This window comes from Hipposideros armiger, unplaced genomic scaffold (assembly GCF_001890085.2).
Source record: "Hipposideros armiger isolate ML-2016 unplaced genomic scaffold, ASM189008v1 scaffold_40, whole genome shotgun sequence".
Lineage (NCBI taxonomy): Eukaryota > Metazoa > Chordata > Mammalia > Chiroptera > Hipposideridae > Hipposideros > Hipposideros armiger.
The window spans coordinates 4714520-4733869 of record NW_017731390.1 but is presented as its reverse complement, the minus strand read 5'-3'; the positions used below and the strand labels follow the sequence as shown (position 1 = coordinate 4733869).

Genomic DNA, 19350 nt, shown 5'->3' with positions numbered 1-19350 from the left:
GGGGAATGTGATGTTTAAACCAAGACATGTAATGTTGAGTAGGAGTTAGCCAGGCAGATTGATGAGAGTATACAAAGCAAAAAGAAAAACACATGCAAAGGCTGGGAGACAAAAACCACGTGGTGTTGTTTAGGAGCTGAAAATAATTTGGTATGGCTAGAGCAGCAGTTTTCATCTCAGGACCTTTTTATACTCTTAAAAATTACTGAGACTCCCATAGAGCTTTTGTTTATATGTGGTATCTATATTTACCATTTTAGAAATTAAAACTGAGAAATTAAAAAATATTGACGTACTTAAAATTAACAAAAAATAAACCCATTACATGTTAATAGAAATAGCATTTTAATGAGAAATAACCATATTTTCCAAAGCAAAAAAAAATTAGTGAGGAAAGTGACATTGTTTTACATTTTTGCAAATTTCTTGAATGACTGGCCTAACAGAAGACAGCTGAATTCTCATATCTGCTTCTGCATTCAATTGTAGCAATAGGCTGGTTTGGTTGAAGTATATGAACAAAATCTGGCCTCACACATCAAATACTTAGTTTGAAAAGGGAAGAGTATTTCAATAAGCTTTTCAGATAAATGTGGATAGTCTTCTTTGATATTACACTAAAATTTAATAGGTGATGTGAAACCACATCAATGAACTTTTCATATTGTTACATGTTACGTTACCATTGGTCTCTCTCCCTTGCTTTTACCCATGCATGCCTGATTTTATAATATGAATTGGTCATTTGGAAAATATTCATTACTGAGTTATACAGATATTCCAATTGTTGACACATTTAATTATATAACATTATCACATGTCATGGAGCCTCTGGGACATTCCACTGTACAATTGTGAGAAAATGACAGTGGAAAAGGTAGATAACATTTTTGTAGTATTTAAAAAATAGTTTTGACTTCACAGACACCAGGGAGTTCCTGGACCATATTTTGATAACTGCTAGGCTAGCACTTCAAGGAGACTGGTTTAGAGAGAAACAGAAGCTAGGTCAAAAAGGACCTGTGGGTGATGCTAAGGAGTTTGCACTTTACACTAGGGTGATGAGTACTTATTTAAAGGGCTTTAAGTGGAGGAATAGTGTGATAGGATTTATACATACACACACACACGTGTGTGTGTGTATTTAACATGCAATAAAATGTGTAGATCATAAGATTAATTCACTGAGTTTTAGCGATTACATATACCCATGTCACTAACATCCAAAGTAAGATACAGAACATTTTCTTTCTCCCAGAAAGTTCCCTTGTGCTCCTTTCTAGTTCATTCTCCTACAACCACTAAGTGTTTTCTATCACCCTAGATGAATCTTGCCTCTTTTTGGATTTCATAAAAATGAAATCATATACTCTGCATATTTTTCTTTTGTTTGGTATCAATGTTTTTAACCTTTATGTTGTTGTGTATGTCAGTTGTCCATTCTTTTTAAAAAATTACTGAGTAGTATCCCTCAGTTGGCACATAATTGTATTTTCCTGTTTTCCTCTTGGCATCATCTCTGCTTCCATATTAGCACATACTTATCTAACTTATTCTTGTTAGCTGTGGTATAATATTCCACACGTACTGTATTTTGTTTGTTTTTAATTTTTAAATTTATAATCAATGTTTCACTGAACATCCTTATACTTACCTCTCTGCATATCTGGGAATATTTCCCTGGGATAGATACCTAGAAATGGAATTGCTGGTTTGAAGAGTGCCTACCTATTAAATTGTGGTAGATCCTACAAAGTGCCCTCCAAAAAGGATTGCATCAGTTTGCACCCCGCTTCATAGTGTTTGACAGTGATCCCCACATCTTTGCCAATGCTGGATAATTCTTTTAAGATTTTTTTCCAGAGAGGCAGAAAATGACATCACATTATATTATGTGCTTCCATGATTGTGATGTTGAGCATATTTTTATATGCCTATCTCCTGTCAATTACTTATGTATATCATTTGCTCATTTTTCTATTGTTTGATTGTTTTCTTTATTTTTTTGGTAACAGCTTTATTGAGATATAAATCATGGACTATTCAGTTTACCCATTAAAGGTATACAATTCACTAGTCTTTAGTATATTCAGAGTTGTGCAACCATCACTACAATCAATCTGGAACATTTTCATCACCCTAGGAAGAATTCGTCCTGATTTTTTTTTTAAAGGTTTTACTGGGGAGTTGGGGGAGGGGAACAGCATTGGGGAATCAGGGAAGGGGAACAGACAAGTTGCTGTCCTTTTGTTCTTCAGTCTAGTTGTGGAGGACGTCACTTCACNCCCCGCCCCCCGCCGCGCCCCGGGACCCCGGCCAGCCAGCCGCCCAGCCGCCCCTCGGCCGCCTTTGCACCCGCCCAGCTCGGACTTGTTCTCCCCACTCCAGGCGTCTCCGGCAGGAGTGATACTTGGTGACATATTTTGAAAAGGATGTCATTTAAAAAATAGTCTTCACTTGCTGGAAGAATGGAAGGTTTTGGTGTTTGCGCCATGGGGATGGAAAAGGGAGTATCGACCAGACGCCTGCACCTTATACGTAGGGAGAAAGTCTAAATACCAAGCCCTTGGAGGTTTAGAGTTTGTTTCTGAGTTCTGGTCTCTTCTCTGCCAGTAACTCAATGTGTGACCTTGAGCAAATCACCACTGCTCTCGGGGACAGAGCTTCCTCAACCTTAAAATACAAGGGTTGGGCAGGTGACCCCTGAGGTCCTTTTAACTTCAATCATCTATGTTTTCAATTCTTTTGGAGTTTTACTCGCCATTACCTTCCTTCCCCTCTCATTACCTGATCCACTGCCTCCTCTTTCAAATGTCACCCTCTTTCAATATAGCCTTTCTATTCACTGTCATCAGCCATTTCCTCAACAATCCGGCCCACTTGCTCAGCTGGGGAGGGGACAAGGCTAGCCCTACCCCATCAACTCTCAGCTTCACAGAGGTGGTATTTCCTTCCATGTTTACCCCCACCAAAATCCAAACGGTATCAGGGCCGGTCTAAGGAGGGCAGGCTGCATAAAAATGGATCCCCTTCCCCTACCATCCAGCCCCCCACCCCCACCCCATTGCACACACACACACACACACACCTGCATTCATGGACATAAAACCATCCCAGTGACGCCAGAGCCCCTTTCATCTCGGAATCTCCCAGCGCCAGGCAGAGCTCTAATTACCCCAGCACCCCCCCTGGCCCCGCCGGTTCCCCTGCTGTCATTAGCCCAGTTTTACCAGCGGGGGCCACAGCCTTCCCACGGCTTTCAGGGCAGGGCCCTATCTGCATAGTCTGCTCTTGGAGTGCGTGCGTGTGTGTGTGTGTGTGTGTGTGTGTGTGTGTGTGTGTGTATGCCTGTTAAGGGGGAGCTGTTCTACAAAAATCACTTGCTAAGTGTGAGGGTTCTGACCAACAGCCTATCTGAGTTGAGCTGCCCTGGCTCATCTTAGTCTCAGCCACCTACATCCTCAACTCTGTTGCGGCCACTTCTCTTACAGGGGATATTGGGGTCTACTGTGCGTGGGGGAGGGGAGGGTGCATCTTTTGGGACTCCCCTGGAATCATGGGGATGAGAAGCGCAGCTGGGATGAAACCCTTGGGCTGCAGAGTGGAGTGCTGGTGATGAGGGGTATGCAATGGGTGAAGGGAGCCTGCAGTGTGTAGTAGTGGCAGCTGCAGCGGGGAATCCAGGCTGCAGTGTGCAGAGTCAGCATGCAGTAAGTGAACCTGTGGGTTCCGCCTGGGCTCACAATGGACATGCAACAGCTGCAGTGTGGGGCAGGAGGCTGCAACGCAGTCAGAGCAGCATGCAGTGTGAGGTGCACTGAGGGTAACTGTCTGCTCTCAATACCTCCTTCCTTGGTGATCGGGTTTCTCTGAAACCCTGTTTCAGCAAGGCTGTGGTGTGCAGTGTTCAGGGTGCACGCTCTACCCTGTGTGGAAATAGTCTCTTGGGATTGGGCTGCCCAAGGAGCTGGGAGAGAATCCCAAAGCATGGGCTACGTTTATACTCTGCATCAATCAGGCAGAACCAGGAGGCAATGGAGAGGTTTGGCTGTCATCTAATTAGGGCAGGGTGACTGAGCCCAGAGGGAAGATGAGAGTGCTATGGTTTTGTCTCCCCTCCATTCTGGCTTCCCCCACCACATGTCTTTATGACAAAAGGCCTTAAAGATATTGGGTGAGGGAGACTTTCTGAAATCCTAGATCCAGGGCCATAGAAAATGAAATGCTTCCTGATCTACCTTTTTTCCCCACAAGGACACAGTGGACACCTTGAACTCAAAGACAAGTGTTCACCATTCCTATCTTCTCCTTAACACCTTCCCTGTCCCTGGCTCCCAATAAGAGCTGCTAACAGACCTGGGCAAGGGCAAAGTGAAGGGCACACTGCCTCCAAAGTAGACATCTGGCCAGCTGCCAGGACCCAGCCCAGGTCTGGGTTTATAGCCCCTGCCCCTGTGTTGTCATGGCCCTTTCCCCCCCACTCATCCTACCTACCCCCAATTCTTGAAGCTTCTAGCTCTTCTCAGAGTCATTTCATCTCCAGCTCTTCCTCTTTCCTTGCCACGAAATCCCCACCTGGGCTGTCTCCTCCCATCCCCCCTCCACCTCTGCTTCAGGGCTGAGTTTATGGGGAGAACAGGAAGGTGGGGCACAAGTGAGGATGGGTAGAGACCCTCCAAGGAGATATGCCTGGCAGCCCCCTCCCTCTTAGATTTTGGTTGCCATGGAGGCAGCAGGAACAGCCTGTTCTCTGGGATCCCATCAGAGCAGCTATGCCCAGGCCCCTCCCTCTCTTCCTCCTGCCTTTCCTCCCTCCCAGATTGTTGCTAGGAAGCACCCCAAGATTGCTCAAGGGCCCCACCCCTAGAAACCAGGAATCTAGATATCTTTCTGAAGAGCTCCCCCCAAAAGCCTTGAAGCCAAGACCCCACACAGCATACCCCTCTCTTGCCAAGAAGCCCCGGGCAGTTTGGGGGAACAAGGATAAGCCGTCTACCGGCCTGTCCAGGCACTAGCTCTGTGGCCTGGGCCTCAACAGTTCCCCTCCCTCGACTCATTTTGACCTCCTTGGATGATGGCAGCATGTGATAAGGTGTCCAGCAGAGACCCCCTCAACTCTGCGGACACAGCCCCACATATTGGGGAGTTCTGGAAAGACAGCAGAGGAAACTGAGGTACCACCAGCTAAGAGAACTTAAAACCCAAGTGTTTCTTCCCCCTTAGTGATCTTTCAATCAAGAAAAGATGGTGGAAGTAGAGGAAAGAAAGAGGGGACAGTTTATGGGAGCTGGGGATCAAGTGGCTGGCAGAGATGAGAGACAGACTGGGGAATTAGCAAACAATTGCCCTGCTAAAAGTAAAGTAGGTGCTTTCATGCCCCCCTATCAATCACCTTTATCCCATCAGGTACCCTGGTTATGGGTCACAAAAAGCGGAGCCAGGGAAGGGACTCAGGCCAGGCTGAGCCTTGCTATTGGTGGCTGAGGCAAGAAGTGGAAAAAGAAGTTGACACCTTCTCCATGACATCTTTCAGGATTTCTCCTGCTTTTATTCATTCATTTGACACTTTTTTTTTGAGCATTTAATATGTGCCAGGTATTGGATCCCCTAAAGTTCCCAGCTTCTGGTTTTACTCCCACACAGAACCTGCTCATCCAGCCTTTGCCAGGAGAAGAGAGGAGGCAAGAGGTAGGGGGCTGTCTCCTTTACCACAGAGTTTGGGTTGTACTATACCACAGCCCTCCCCATCCAGTTAAAGGACACGTGGGACAGGCTGGTGTGGGGGCCAAGAGTATAGAGTGGCTCTCAGGACCTGGAGGGAAGGGCAATGCAAAGGAATGGCAGGCTGGCCTCCTTCTCTGACACTGTCCAGGCCTCAGGATCACAGTATCTCTCTTCCCTGCACTGGGAGTATGGAGAAGGAAGGGGTCCTTCAGGGTGTTAGAGAGAAAACTACTCCGAGGATGGTTCAAATTCTGCCTTTTACTATTCTGGCTGGTCTTTTTCTTGACCTCTTGTGAGGTCAGTGGGAAGACAGAGATAGGAAACTGTAGGGGATCCAGGGCTGTCCCTGAGTTGGGGCCACCATGTGGGTCTCTCCCCCATCCTCCCCTCCCCCAGATAGATAGAAAGCAGGGATTTTTTGTTTTTTATAAGATTTTATTGGGGAATTGGGTGAGGGGAACAGACAAGTTGCTGTCCTTTTATTTTTCAGCCTAGTTGTGGAGGACGTCGCTTCACTGGCCCATGTTGGTACTATCATTGCGCTCTTCCCAGGTGAGGCAGTCGCTCGCTGGCCATTGGACAGCTGCTCACGGTGGCTGCCAGCCACTCACAGTAGCTCACGGCAGCCCACCGCAGCAGGGGCTGCAGCCTACATGGTCACTGGCGACTCACGGAANCAAGAACAATTTAGGAAGTGGTATTGAGAGAATTTGGCCATCAACTGGATGAGAGCCATGAGAGAGAGGAAAAAAATCCTCTCTAGTGTTTAGATTTCTGGTTTTGAGGACTAGATCAACGATGGGATTATAAGGAGAGAGTGGGAGTAGTGTAGGACTGTTGTTAGGGTTTGGGTGCAGATGAGGGGTGGAGATGACACGTTTGATTTTGGCCTTGTTATGTTTAAGGTGCTTGTGTGGGCTATCAAAGAGAAAATACTCAGTAGGCAGTTGACTTCAGAAGGAGAGGTCTAGACTAGAGCTCTTGATTTAGGAGCCGTCACTGCAGATGATAATTGAAGCTATGGGCATGAGTGAGATTGCCCAGAGAGTGTGGAGAGTGAGCGAGGAAGTGGGTGACCCAAGCCAAATTCCCAAGGAACCAATCACACTTAAGGAACACACACAGGAAAGGAATTCCATATAGAAGCCTGAAAAGAAGGGGTCAGCTAGGAGAGAAGAAAATCAAGAGAGGGTGGTATCAAGAAAAGCCCAGGGAGGAAGGAGAGGACTGAAGAATGAGGAGGTGTTTCCTGGTGTTAGGTTCTGCTGGGAGGTCAGTGAGATCAGAACTGAGACATGTCCGTGGGGCTTAACAACAGGGGCTTGTTGATGAGCTTAATGAGAAGATTCATGCAGTGGGAAGGACAGAAGTGATTAAAGTGGGTTACATTGCAAATGGAAAGTAGGGAGGTAGAGACAGTAAGTGTAGAGACCTCTTACGCTGTGATGAGCAGGAGAGAGAAAGTGGTGGTTAATTGGAAATGTAGGGTCTGCAGGAAGTTCCTTTAAAAATAGATGTGTAAACACTGATGAGAAAGGCAAGAGGGAAAGAGGTTGGAGTAACAGCGAGAGAGAAATAAATATACATGAAAGACCTTGGTGACGTACAAAGTGCTATGCAAAATTAGTAATTTATTCCTCCTTCACAGTCAAGAGGCTCTTTGGTCCAGTGCTGTGCGTGTAGAGGGCACTTAGGAGCAGTTGGGGTATTGAATATGAAGAGCAGAGGAGATTAGAGAGCAGCTGCGGGATCAGTCTGGGCTGGCCAGCTGTGCAGTGGGCCACACAGACAGTCTCCAGCCCTGGACTGGTGGTAGTTTAGAGCTTCTACGTTGATAGATGTATTAAGCCTGGAATAGGTTAAATCCTGCTGTGAAAAACAGTTCACCATGTGGAAAGTATTTTTAGCTCTCTAGAGTAGAAGTGCTTTATTGATACTGTTAGCAAAAATCTACTGAACAGAATTCTGAATTGGGAGCCCGTATAAACTCATTGTAACTCATGGCATCCATTAGCACATATGGACTTGGAGGTTTCTCTTCTGGTAGCGTGGGGTCAGTTTGTAGTGGGAACATCCAGCTCCCCCTTCAGGTTGGTATCCAACAAGGTTCCGTTCTCTGCCAAGCTCTTGCTATGGGGACATCAGTTATAAATAAACAAACACTTGCCTGGAACGTTATGGTCATCCTGCCCAGGCAGGCTCCCAGCTTTCTGATCACTGTCAGACACTAGCATTGGCTTCACAGTGTGTCCTGCTGAGAGTGGCATTAAACACTAATTGTGTATTTAAGTCCTCTGTGTGTTTTGCACCTGTTTACCCAAGAATATTAGTTAAAGATGTCTGAACAGAGAGCAGTCTGTTCACATGATGGAGAAGTTAGAAATGAAAGGCATTGCCGTACATGTGAAATTCACCATACTGAGGTCATTGAGGCTGACTTAGCTTTCTTCTTAAATCTTTGGAAATTTCTATCCCTCCGGTAAAGACAGCCCACGAGGCAGATGTTTCTGTCACTGTGTTCTGCTTTTTTATCTTGGTGTATTTTGCCACTGAATTTNTTCTCCCTGTATTCAAGCAGTATGCAGGGCCAGGAGATTCTGGGAGGACTGCCAGATTTGGGGGTGAAGTGGTGATGTGTGTGTAACTGAGGGAACCTCAATGTCGCCTCTGGAATACAGGTGTGGAACTGAGAACTCTGGCAGACCCAGAGGTTTAGGAAAGAGAGAAAAAAAAGACCAGGAAGGAGGAAACGTATTGCTAAATTAACGCCACCCCCTTTCTGTGCCTACTAACTAGCGGGTAAAGAAAGGGTGTCAGAATATGATTTAAATGCCGGGTCTGCAGTGACGTCACTGGGCGACGCCTGATGGCGAGCGGCCTTTCTAGAGCTCTCCCTGCTCAGCCTCCTGAGTCCCTGTGATGCCTCAGCTCTTACGTGTCCTTCCCTAAAGGAGAGAAACGTGTGGTCTGACTACCTTAGTCCCTTATTTTCCTCGCTCTCTTGCTCAATCCTAGAAACTACAATTCCCAGAAGAACTCACGGTGTGACCTGTCTCTTGCTGCATTCTTATTAGTTCATGTTTGTTACTTCCAGCCAATAGGAAGTTAGCACTTTGATAAGTGCCAAAATGGCGATACCTAGGACCTAGAACGAGACTGTCCGGTAGGCTTAATTTTGGGAGGTGGTGGATGAAAAGGAAATAGGGAATTATAGTTTCAGGGCTGGGGAAGGTGGAGGAAATGGGGGTGGGGTGGGGGACTCTAGATTTGGGAAAATCGAAATTTTGGGACGCAGCCAGAGCTAAGGGAGTAATTAGGCAACTGGAACTGTCTTAACCCTTTGCTGACCTTTTTACTCTTTGTATTAAGCCCCTTTGACACCCTCTTCCTAGTGCTCCAGTTCAAGGAAGGATGGTTCGGGCGGGAAGAACCTAACAGTATTCCTACCACCACCCTCCCTTACCCTATTTTCCTTTTCAGTTCTCCTGCCTCCCTTACATTTTCTTGTATCTTCGCCATTCCATTTAACTCAACCCTACCGTGTTCTTTTCCTCAGAATCTCCTCTCCCGTTCTCTAGCTCGATTTCTCCAACCTCAGAGCTGACTGCCATCAGCCCCGCCTTCTCAGAGTGAAATCATGAAGGTGGTGAACCTGAAGCAGGCCATTTTGCAAGCCTGGAAGGAGCGATGGAGTGACTACCAGTGGGCAATCAACATGAAGAAATTCTTTCCCAAAGGAGCCACCTGGNATGTGAACATGAAACATGGCACCTTTGAATACCCCAAAATCATCTTCTTAGTGGGTTTATGCTTATGGTGTCACTGGCGGTGAGTCTGACAGGAGGAGGAGTGGGTACAGTGTCTAGTGTCCGTGCCTCTTTTAATGGGTTGAGGAAGGCCATTTGAAGGGGCTGAAATTTTCGGAGAGCTGCAGCCACTTTAGCCATCAGTGTTTGTTCCTCTTAACCGTGGGACACTAATGGTCTGAACTTTGTCTTTCTTCTTTCCCTCTAGATGGTGTCCTACTCCTCGGTCCTCACAGCTATCAGTAAGGTAGGACCACAGCTCTTCACAAGCCAGGAGGGGAGCAGGGGGACAGAGATATGGTAGTGACAGAGGGAGCCCCACCTCCTTGACTGCCCTGATCACGTGACCACTGAGGCTGGACAGGCAGCACACAGTGCCTCTGGCATTGCTGCCTTCCATTGGAGGGAAGTAGGGGCTGACAGTTAGGAGCCCATTGCCAACATTAAAAGGATGCCAAGTGTGACACCTGAGGTGGGAGGAAAGGTGAGCAGGAATCCTGAATGCCCCATCTGCCTCGTGTGTAAGACCGGGGGTTGACGGGGGCATTCTGTAGCATTGCCACTGTTCTTTCCACAGTTTGATGACTTTTCCCGGGAGCTGTGTGTCCAGGCTTTGCTGGATATCATGGACATGTTTTGTGACCGACTGAGGTAATGACAGGGGTGAGGGGCTCACAAGCCCCATCCTTAGCTTAGTGTAAAGGAAAAGCTCCAAGTACATAGATTGAGCCCAACTCTGTGGGTTCCCACACTTCTTCCCACCCGCTCATTTGCACCCACCCGTTGCTTTTCTGCTTATACCCTGAGGACAAAAATGCCTCATCTGGATTTGGAATAGCTCATTTGAAATCCTGTCCAGTGGAAGCCGATGGGGCTGTCATGCCCGTCTTTGCTGGCTTCCCAGCTCCCCTCCCTAGTAGGGGAGTGCCAGGCACTCTGGGCAACATTGGTGTGGGTCAGATTTCAGCCTTCGGAGCAGAGACTGATCTTGCATCCTTTCCTGGTAGCTGTCATGGCAAAGCAGAGGAGTGTATTGGGCTGTGCCGGGCTCTTCTCAGCGCCCTCCACTGGCTGCTGCGCTGCACTGCAGCCTCTGCGGAGTGGTTCCAGGAGGGTCTGGAGGCTGGCACTCCGGCCGCTGGGGAGAAGCAGCTTGCCATGTGCCTACAGCGCCTGGAGAAGACCCTCAGCAGCACCAAGAACCGGGCCCTGCTCCACATCGCCAAACTAGAGGAGGCCTGTATGTCCCCCAGTTCCCCTGAGCCCCACCTGCCAGTGCTCCCATAGCTGGTTCTTTAACTGAGAGGGGAGAGGCAGGATGGCATCCCACTTTCCAGGAGGATCTGAAATCATCCCACTTCCTTTTTTTTCTCCCCATAAGCATTGCATACATCCCAGGGACTTGGGCAGGGTGGCACCCGAGCCAATCAACCAACAGGTATTTACTGAGCATTATTGTATGCCCAGCACTGTGCCAGGTGCTGGGGGCGGGGGGCTGGGGGGGCTACTGAAGGAGCATGTGGCAGGGTCCCTGCCCTCAGCCAGCGTACATGCTAGTGGGGAGAAAGACTAGCATGTAACATACATGAAAGAAATTAAGAGGACAAGGCAAGCACGCCATCCATCCTTGTGTTTGTCTCCATGTTACTGATCAGCTGAGAAACAAGTGACTCTAGTGTTTGAGCATTGCCTAAAATGTCCCTTTAAATATTACACCTGTCTGCTGTCAGGCCTGCTGTGCCATACACCTCTTCACTCAGGTGCACATGTTAAATATTGGAACCCTCCAGAGCCTGAGATCAGACAGATCACCTACTGGGAGGGGAAGAGTCTGGTATTCTGCACATGGTGCCAGCATGCCGCAGTCTTGCTGTGGCTTGGCGGACCACCCAAGGATCTCCCCTTCTCCCATAATGAGAATGCTAGAATGGGTTACCCCAGGTCTTCAGGACCTGGTTAAAGAACTTGTTTCAGGATTCGTATACTTATTACTTCTCAAGATATGTTTTATTGCCTATGAAAAATCCAGAAAGGTGACCACTATGTAAAAATGGGCTGTGTTGACAAGTTTATTACCTATCTTGCGTGCTTGATAAATGTTTATTGGCTGAAAAATGAGTGAATATTTAGCTTAATGTTAATGGATCTCAGGGCATAGCTTTTTGTTTTTTTCCCCATGCTACATGGAGGTTAATGGGCTAGTTGGTGCCATTATTCATCATTTGACCCTCTGGAATTGTAACTAGGATAAGTGACTTATAATTAAGTGCTAAATCATGCAGTATAGACCATGAGTCAGGCATTTAGGAGGAGAGATCAGTGGGTTGGACCAGTTGGGTAAGTTATTAAAGGAGCTGGGGCTTGAACAGAGACTTGAGGGACAGTGCGAATTGGAGAGGTGAAGATGAGTAGGAGGAGCATTTCAGGAGGGAGAGCAGCTGGAGCAAAGGCCCAGACAATGAGTGGATGAACCCGGAAGGCTGTGTAGTGTCTAACTTGACTGGGGTGGAGAGTGATGGCCACTTGGCAAGACTGGCCCACTCCTGAACAGTGATGTGTGGCTGCCTCCCTGTTCCAGTCACTGGACTCCACCCCCCGCCCCCGCCTCTCTGCCACTGCCTGTGTTAGAACGTACCTAGTCTCTACGGTCAGCTGCACATATCCCCTAGACGTCAGGCCTCTGGGAATAGTTTCTCGGGGCTTCACTGTTGGTATGCACCCCCCCTTCTAGAAACAGTGCATGCTGCCCCCAGACCCCCAGCCTCCATGTCACCCTCAGGGGAAGCCTCCCTGCGTGGTTTTGTGGGCCCAGGGGGCACCAAAGACCAGGAGTTTGGAGCCAGTCTCTCCCTCTCCTCTGTTTTCCATCATGCTTCTGCGTTTCCTTTTCTCTGCCAGCCTCCTGGACAGCCATTGAGCATTCTCTCTTGAAGCTTGGAGAGATCCTGGCCAATCTCAGCAACCCCCAACTCCGGAGCCAGGCTGAGCAATGTGGCACACTCATTCGGAGGTACCTGGCTCCCCGGGCAGTCGTGGTGAGGGGAGGTGAAAGGCCCTGGGTGGCGGTGGGATGATGTGGCATCCGGCCCCGACCCTCCTGCTCTCACCTCCTCTCCAACCCTTCCTAGCTCACCGAACACTGTCCTCTGTGTGTCTGTCCCCTCAGCATCCCCTCCATGCTGTCTGTGCACTCGGAGCAGCCTCACAAAACTGGCTTCCCCACAGTCCACGCACTGGTCCTGCTCGAGGGCACCATGAACCTGACAGGCGAGACACAGCCCCTGGTGGAACAGCTGATGATGGTGAAACGCATGCAGGTGGGAGGGCCAGAGTTGCTTCTCTAGCTCCGAGGTGGCTGGCCATTTGGGGGCAGGAGGGAGGATTCTTCTGGTCCTTCTGAGAGAAATAGCATTTCTCCTGCTCTTGGTGGAAAGTGGATCCCAATCCTGCATGGTTCTGCCATCTTACCTGACGTCCCTGGTTCTCACGTTAGAGTAGGGGAAGTGCCTGTGCTTTGTAGTCTCTGGCCCAGCCTGATCCCCAGGAGCCTGCAGAAGATGAAGGGGGGACGGGGCCCCCTCTTATGCCTCACCCTTGCATCTTCCCACAGCATATCCCCACCCCACTTTTTGTCCTGGAGATCTGGAAAGCTTGCCTTGTGGGGCTCATCGAGTCTCCTGAGGGTACGGAGGAGCTCAAGTGGACAGCCTTCACCTTCCTCAAGGTACCTGGGACATGGGAGCAGCAAAGGGCCAGCCTAAGAATGATTCTCAGGAAAAGCAGCAACACCCTGAACCTTTGCCCCATGTTTCTCCCCACTGGCGTCATGCTCAGCCTGCCAGATCCCCTAGCACGAGTTCCCATCGATAATTTTCTCTGAAAGTCCCAGGGCCATATTTAGCCCACTTGGCAGGCCTCTGCTGTTTCTTAGCACACAGGTGCTGTTCAGCTCAGTCGCCAGCCAGATTGGTGGAAGGCAGTTATGGGTGCCAGGGAAGTGGGCCCTGGTCTTGAAGCGGGGTCCCTGTGTCCTGTTGGCTGAGGGCATCGGGTGCTTGGGTCCCCATCAACTTTCTGATTTGACTCCCAAGAATGCTTTCACTTCCGGGGCAAGTGTGTTCCTAGCTCTCTGCCCGGAGCAGGGGGTCAGAGGGGATGCCTTTAGTTCTGGGTGAATGAGAAGAACTTGTGCTTTCTGTTTTTCCTCTGCCTCACCCTCTAGATTCCACAAGTTTTGGTGAAATTGAAGAAATACTCTCATGGGGACAAGGTGAGTTGAAGAGATGAGATGGGAGGGGCATGGGAGCAGGTGAAGTCTTGCTTCTGCCCTGGAGAAACAAGGGCAAGGGAAGGGTCACGTAGGCTGTAGCTGGGCAGTAGTGCAAGCTTATGCCCAGGGGAAGGGCAGTGTGTGTGTACCTGAGCCTCTGCTTCCATCACACACACGCACTCAGTCTTCAGGTTGCTCAGGAGTCAAGGTTGCCTGAGATGGTCAGGGCCAGGGGGGGTCATGCAGTGAGCAGTGACGTCCTACACTTGTCCCAATCTGGTTACTGGAAGCCAGTGGGTGGGCACAGCCAACTTGTAGGCTTTTATATCCAGAAGAGTGTCCTTGTTAGCCAGCATTGCAGGCTGTGGGTGGGGAGGAGGACCTAGAAGCCAAATGGCAGTTTCTGGCCACTTACAGGACTTTACCGAGGACGTCAATTGTGCTTTTGAGTTCCTGCTGAAGCTCACACCCTTGCTGGACAAAGCTGACCAGCGCAGCAAGTACGAACTCCCCTGCTCGCCCCCTGCACTCTACCGGAAGGGGTTCTGGGCTTTTCCACTGCTCTCCCGTCTCCTTGTTCACTCCCCTTGGCAGGAGCAGGCGGCAAAAGCCCTGTAGTTTGAGTGCCTCAGCCGCCTCTGCCCTCTCTACCTTCCCTTCTGCACTCCGAAGGTTCTTTATCCCAAAGGAGGGAGGATACGGGACCCATTGCTCCTGCCCCTCAGGAATCCCTGTCTCCTCATCATCTTTTTTCCTCACAGCTGTGACTTTACAGACTTCCTACTCCAAGAATGTAGGAAGCAGGGGCTTTTGTCTGAAGCCAGTGTGAACAACCTTATGGCCAAGCGGTGAGTGTGAGCTCCCTTGGGGCCGGTCCAGGGACTGGGGCCCACTTCCCTGGCTCCCATAACCGCCCTCCACCAATCTGGCTGACAACTGAATAGCACCTGTGTGCTAAGAAACAGCCGAGGCCTGCCAAGTGGGCTAAATATGGCCCTGGGATTTTTAGAGAAAATAATCGATGAGAACTGGTGCTGGGGGATCTGGCAGGCTGGCATGCCCTCCCTCTCATGTCTAGACTGGGCTGCGGGGTGTCTTTTCCACTCTTGTCTAGAGTTGGGGTTGCAGGTGACTGGGACCAGGCCTACGATTACCAGGACAATAGACACTGATTTCTGTAGACCAGGGTTTTTCCCTCTTAGGTGCTGCGCTTTAAGTCTCAAAGGCAAAATCCTAAATCTTCCTTCAATCTTCAATGAACTTTCAAAGTAGATATAATGACCAATGACAAATGGGAGCAATTGCAATATTGGATACACTTTCATAAGCGTCACCCGACACCCAAGGTTCTCATGTGCTTCCTACCTTCTCTGTGCCTCTGCTCCTGGGGCTGGACTAGGGAGCGTGTCAGGAATTTATCTCTATCCCTCTACTCTTCTCTTGGCTGACTGGTTATGGCCACAGTGCAGCAGACCGGGAGCATGCACCCCAGCCAAAATCAGGAGAAAATGCCAACATCCAGCCCAATCCTGGGCTGATCCTCCGAGCGGAGCCCACTGTCACCAATATCCTCAAGGTGAGTGTGCCCTTCCCTTGCCATCAGGGTCACGTCTTCCCCTCTTCCAGTTTTCCCTCTACTTCCAGATACATAATCAGAGGCCATACACTTCTCTCTTCTGGCTTTTATACATAGTTACTTTGGAAGTAGAGAAAGGGGGAAGGCAAGGGAAGCCACCACTGAAAACTAACGTTTTCACTGAGCATCATTTGTGAGCCAGGCACTGCGGTAGGTGCTTTCGTTTAGGTCATCTCAGGTGGAACATGGACAATCTCACAGTACTGACCTTGCCCCTGCAGCCCCACCTCCATCATCCCAGTTTAGTTGACAGGGATGGATTGGAGAGCAAGGATAGATTTTAGGAACTGTTTTCTAGATTGGAATCCGAAAGATGTAGATTAAATTGCAGGTCATGGCATACCTACTTGATGGAGATATACAGAGAGAAAGACTGTGGCTAGGCTGTACCTGGGGGGGTCTTCAGTGTTCTTCAGGACTTGATTTCCTGTCGTGTCCCCAGACGATGGATGCAGACCACTCCAAGTCCCCGGAGGGGCTGCTGGGGGTCCTGGGCCACATGCTGTCCGGGAAGAGTCTGGACTTGCTGCTGGCTGCAGCTGCTGCCACTGGGAAGCTTAAGTCCTTCGCTCGGAAATTCATCAAGTAAGGAAGGCTGAGCTCCTGACCAGGGTTGGGGACGCATATCTGAAGGAGGAGGTAGCAGGATAGGGGCAAGGTGCTGGAGTCTGGGTCTCCCCAGAGATGCCCAGGCCAAGGCAGAGCATCCCAGCTGGAGACCCTGGGGGAAAGGCCAGTTCTTTGGACATTTTTTTCTCTTCAACTGAGGATGAAGTGGATTCGTTTGAGGAGGTAATGAGGCATTGAACCTTTGGCATGGAGGGATCTCCGTGTGTGTTATTAATCAAGAGCTCTCAAATTCTGTGGACTTTACTTTGGTTGGCTTAGAATTTGATCTATAGAACATTGTTCTATTCAGCAAGCCATTCTCTAGGCCTTGGAAATCTTTTAAAAATAGTTCTTTTTACCTGTAGCAATGGTGTCCGTTTTAAGTTTAACCTGTAATTCGGACTCTAGTGACCGCCTCTCGGAGTGGGTGTAGCTACCCGCTCTCCCAACTCCAGCTGTTGCTCAGCCCTTGCCCAGGTCGGTGCAGCCTGTCTCCATTCTTTCCACAGTTTGAATGAATTCACGACACATGGCAGTGAAGAAAGCAGTAAGTCAGCACTGTGAATCCCCAGGCCCGCTTGGCACTGAACGGGCTGTGGGGGGAGAGCTCGGGAGGGAAAACGATGCCTTTGCTTGTCCTGGGAGGCTGTTCTCTCCCCAGAGCGATGACTGGTGGAGCTTTTGGGGAGGCCTGAAAGAGGGCGCTGCTGGGAAAAGCATTCTTCCACCACCGCCCCTTGGTCTCTCTCACTCCCCCCTCATGATTTGGCTGGGGGTGGTGGGGGGAGGGAAGGTATAAGGAACCCAAGGAAGGAATGATGTTCCAATTAAGACTCAAGAAAAGGATTCTGAGCCTCAGAGCTTTGAAGGAGCCACTTGGTCCCTGACCTTCCTTGAAGTGAGTCCTGACTCCTTCGTGAGCCAGGCGAGGGCGCTGGGCCCCTGCCCGAGCTGAGGGGTCAGCCTTCTCATCCTTCACAGCCAAAGCAGCCTCAGTTCGAGCCTTGCTCTTTGACATCTCCTTCCTCATGCTGTGCCACGTGGCCCAGACCTATGGCTCAGAGGTGAGTGAGAGGAGAACAGGTGGGACTAGGGACACTAAGTGGGTGGGGCAAAGAGGGAGGAGACAGGTATTTCTCCCCTACCACACTCGCTACACCCTCCCCCCACCCCCATCAGTCTCCCAAGCCCATTAGTCCTGCTGGCTGCAGAAAGCAGGTGCCCACCCAGGAGGAGTCAGTAGATGCCCCCCTTCACATCATTAACCTTCAGTGCCACATTCACACCGACCACTGGGTGGCAGCATAGCCCTTGTCTTTCTCCTTGACACCAATTGGTCCCCAATTCTTCAGGCCAGGAAGGGAGGAAAGCTGCAGGGCAGGAAACTGAGGTGCGGGGTGCCGCGCCCTCCCCACTCAGCTGGTGACTCTGCCTTTCCCAGGTGATTCTGTCTGAGTCGAGCACAGGAGCAGAGGTGCCCTTCTTTGAGACCTGGATACAGACCTGCATGCCTGAGGAGGGCAAAATCCTGAACCCTGACCACCCCTGCTTTCGGCCTGACTCGACCAAAGTGGAGTCCCTAGTGGCCCTGCTCAACAATTCCTCAGAGATGAAGCTGGTGTCAGTGGCCTGGGCGCCCACTCCAAGGGTGGCGGTGGGGGCGGCGCCAAGTCCCTTTCTCCTAGCCCATCCCGCACTCCCCTGTAGTGATTTCTCTCCCCCCACTTTCTCTCCCCTCCCCACCCCCTTGTAGGCAGATGAATTGGCACGAAGCTTGTCTCAGCATCTCAGCGGCCATCTTGGAAATCCTCAATGCTTGGGAGAACGGGGTACTAGCCTTCGAGTCCATCCAGGTAGCCTCACCCTTCCAGCAGCCTTCTCTTTTCCCTGGGACACAGAGCCAGTCTTGGATAGTTTGTTATATTTTGTAAGAACAAGAAGACCCTTAATCCAGGAGCTCATGTTTGGATGTTGATCTTCCTTGTAATCATAATATGAGCCACTTTGTTCTACCCAGGTAACTTTGGGAAAAATCAAACTTGTGGTGAAAAGATATGTGGAATGTGTCCGAGGAATCCACCCGCTGCACTTAGCTGCCCGCAGAGGATGGGGAAAGTGGTAGCCAGGGAAGGGGACACAGTGGCCCTCGTCACCCTTTTCTCCTCTCCCAGAAAATCACAGATAATATCAAGGGGAAGGTGTGCAGCCTGGCAGTGTGCGCCGTGGCTTGGCTTGTGGCCCACGTGCGGATGCTGGGGCTAGATGAGCGTGAGAAGTCGCTGCAGATGATCCGCCAGCTGGCAGGGCCGCTGTACAGTGAGAACACCCTGCAGTTCTACAATGAGAGGTCAGTAACCCAGTCCCTCCCTCCTGGGACTCTGCAGGTCTGCTGTGAGAAGTCAGCACCTCCAGTAACCAATATCCTCCTCTTCGCTTACCTTCCCAAACATGCTGCTCACTTCCTCCCTCACTTCCTCATTCACGGGTTCAGACACTGACTCAGTAACATTCAGTGTGTGTCCCTGTGCCAGGGGTGTTCTAATTCAGCACCTGCTGTGTCTCAGAAAATACAGACCCCAAACAGCTATGACTTCTGCCCTGAAAGAGGTCAAGTTCTGGAGAACTCGCTTGCCAGCAGAACAAAGTGATTGTCTTAGCAGCGTCACTGTCTAGGAACTGTGAGCCCATCTGGGGATTTTAGAGGCCTTGGGTCTGCCCACCCCCTGTCTGGCTATCTTTTGTGACATTTTTCTGCCTTGGCTTTTCAGGGCTTGGAGGGACCTCCCTGGTGACTTCAAGCTATGTTGAGTTCAGTGATGTTGGTTCATTCACCCATCCAATAAGCTTTTTTTCTTTTTAATTGTAAAACATAGATAACATAAAATCTAGCAACTATTTATTTTTAAAGATTTTATTGGGGAATCGGGGGAGGGGGACAGACAAGTTGCTGTCCTTTTGTTCTTCAGTCTAGTTGTGGAGGACGGTGCTTCACTGGCCCATGTTGGTATTATCATTGCCCTCTTCCCGGGTGAGGCAGTCGCTTGCCGGCCATTGGACGGCCGCTTATGGCGGCTCACGGCAGCTCACGAAAGCTCACGCCCGCTGCTGGCCAGCCCCACTGCAGCTTACGCTGTCGCAGGCGACTCATGACAGCCCAGCTCCAGGTGGAGCTGTTGTTCACTATCTTAGCTGTAGAGGATGCAGCGTCACTGGCCCTTATGTGGGATCCGAACCAGGGCCCTGCTGCTCCGAGCTGGCATCCCAAGCCAACTCCTAACCAACACGCCACTCGGCTGGCCCCTAAC

The 19350-nt window shown here is 49.9% G+C and overlaps 1 protein-coding gene and 1 long non-coding RNA gene across 2 annotated transcripts in view; both read left to right on the top strand.

Annotated features, from left to right (window-relative positions):
- LOC109380772 (uncharacterized) overlaps positions 1-6228 on the top strand; it is a 23815-nt gene extending 17587 nt beyond the window's left edge. The window contains exons 2-3 of the long non-coding RNA XR_002123557.1: positions 5644-5688; positions 6215-6228. This is a non-coding gene — a long non-coding RNA (uncharacterized LOC109380772). The remainder of the gene's footprint in view (positions 1-5643; positions 5689-6214) is intronic.
- Positions 6229-9619: 3391 nt separating this feature from the next.
- The window catches only part of MED24 (mediator complex subunit 24), a 14723-nt gene continuing 4992 nt past the window's right edge, over positions 9620-19350 (top strand). Inside the window, exons 1-17 of the mRNA XM_019638516.1 lie at positions 9620-9777; positions 10108-10181; positions 10538-10770; positions 10912-10968; positions 12429-12540; positions 12697-12847; positions 13141-13254; positions 13753-13800; positions 14218-14300; positions 14562-14648; positions 15265-15376; positions 15879-16021; positions 16555-16592; positions 17027-17109; positions 17487-17665; positions 17799-17898; positions 18217-18392. Coding sequence (XP_019494061.1) covers positions 9739-9777; positions 10108-10181; positions 10538-10770; positions 10912-10968; positions 12429-12540; positions 12697-12847; positions 13141-13254; positions 13753-13800; positions 14218-14300; positions 14562-14648; positions 15265-15376; positions 15879-16021; positions 16555-16592; positions 17027-17109; positions 17487-17665; positions 17799-17898; positions 18217-18392 — 1829 coding nt within the window. The 5' untranslated portion in view covers positions 9620-9738. The remainder of the gene's footprint in view (positions 9778-10107; positions 10182-10537; positions 10771-10911; positions 10969-12428; positions 12541-12696; positions 12848-13140; positions 13255-13752; positions 13801-14217; positions 14301-14561; positions 14649-15264; positions 15377-15878; positions 16022-16554; positions 16593-17026; positions 17110-17486; positions 17666-17798; positions 17899-18216; positions 18393-19350) is intronic.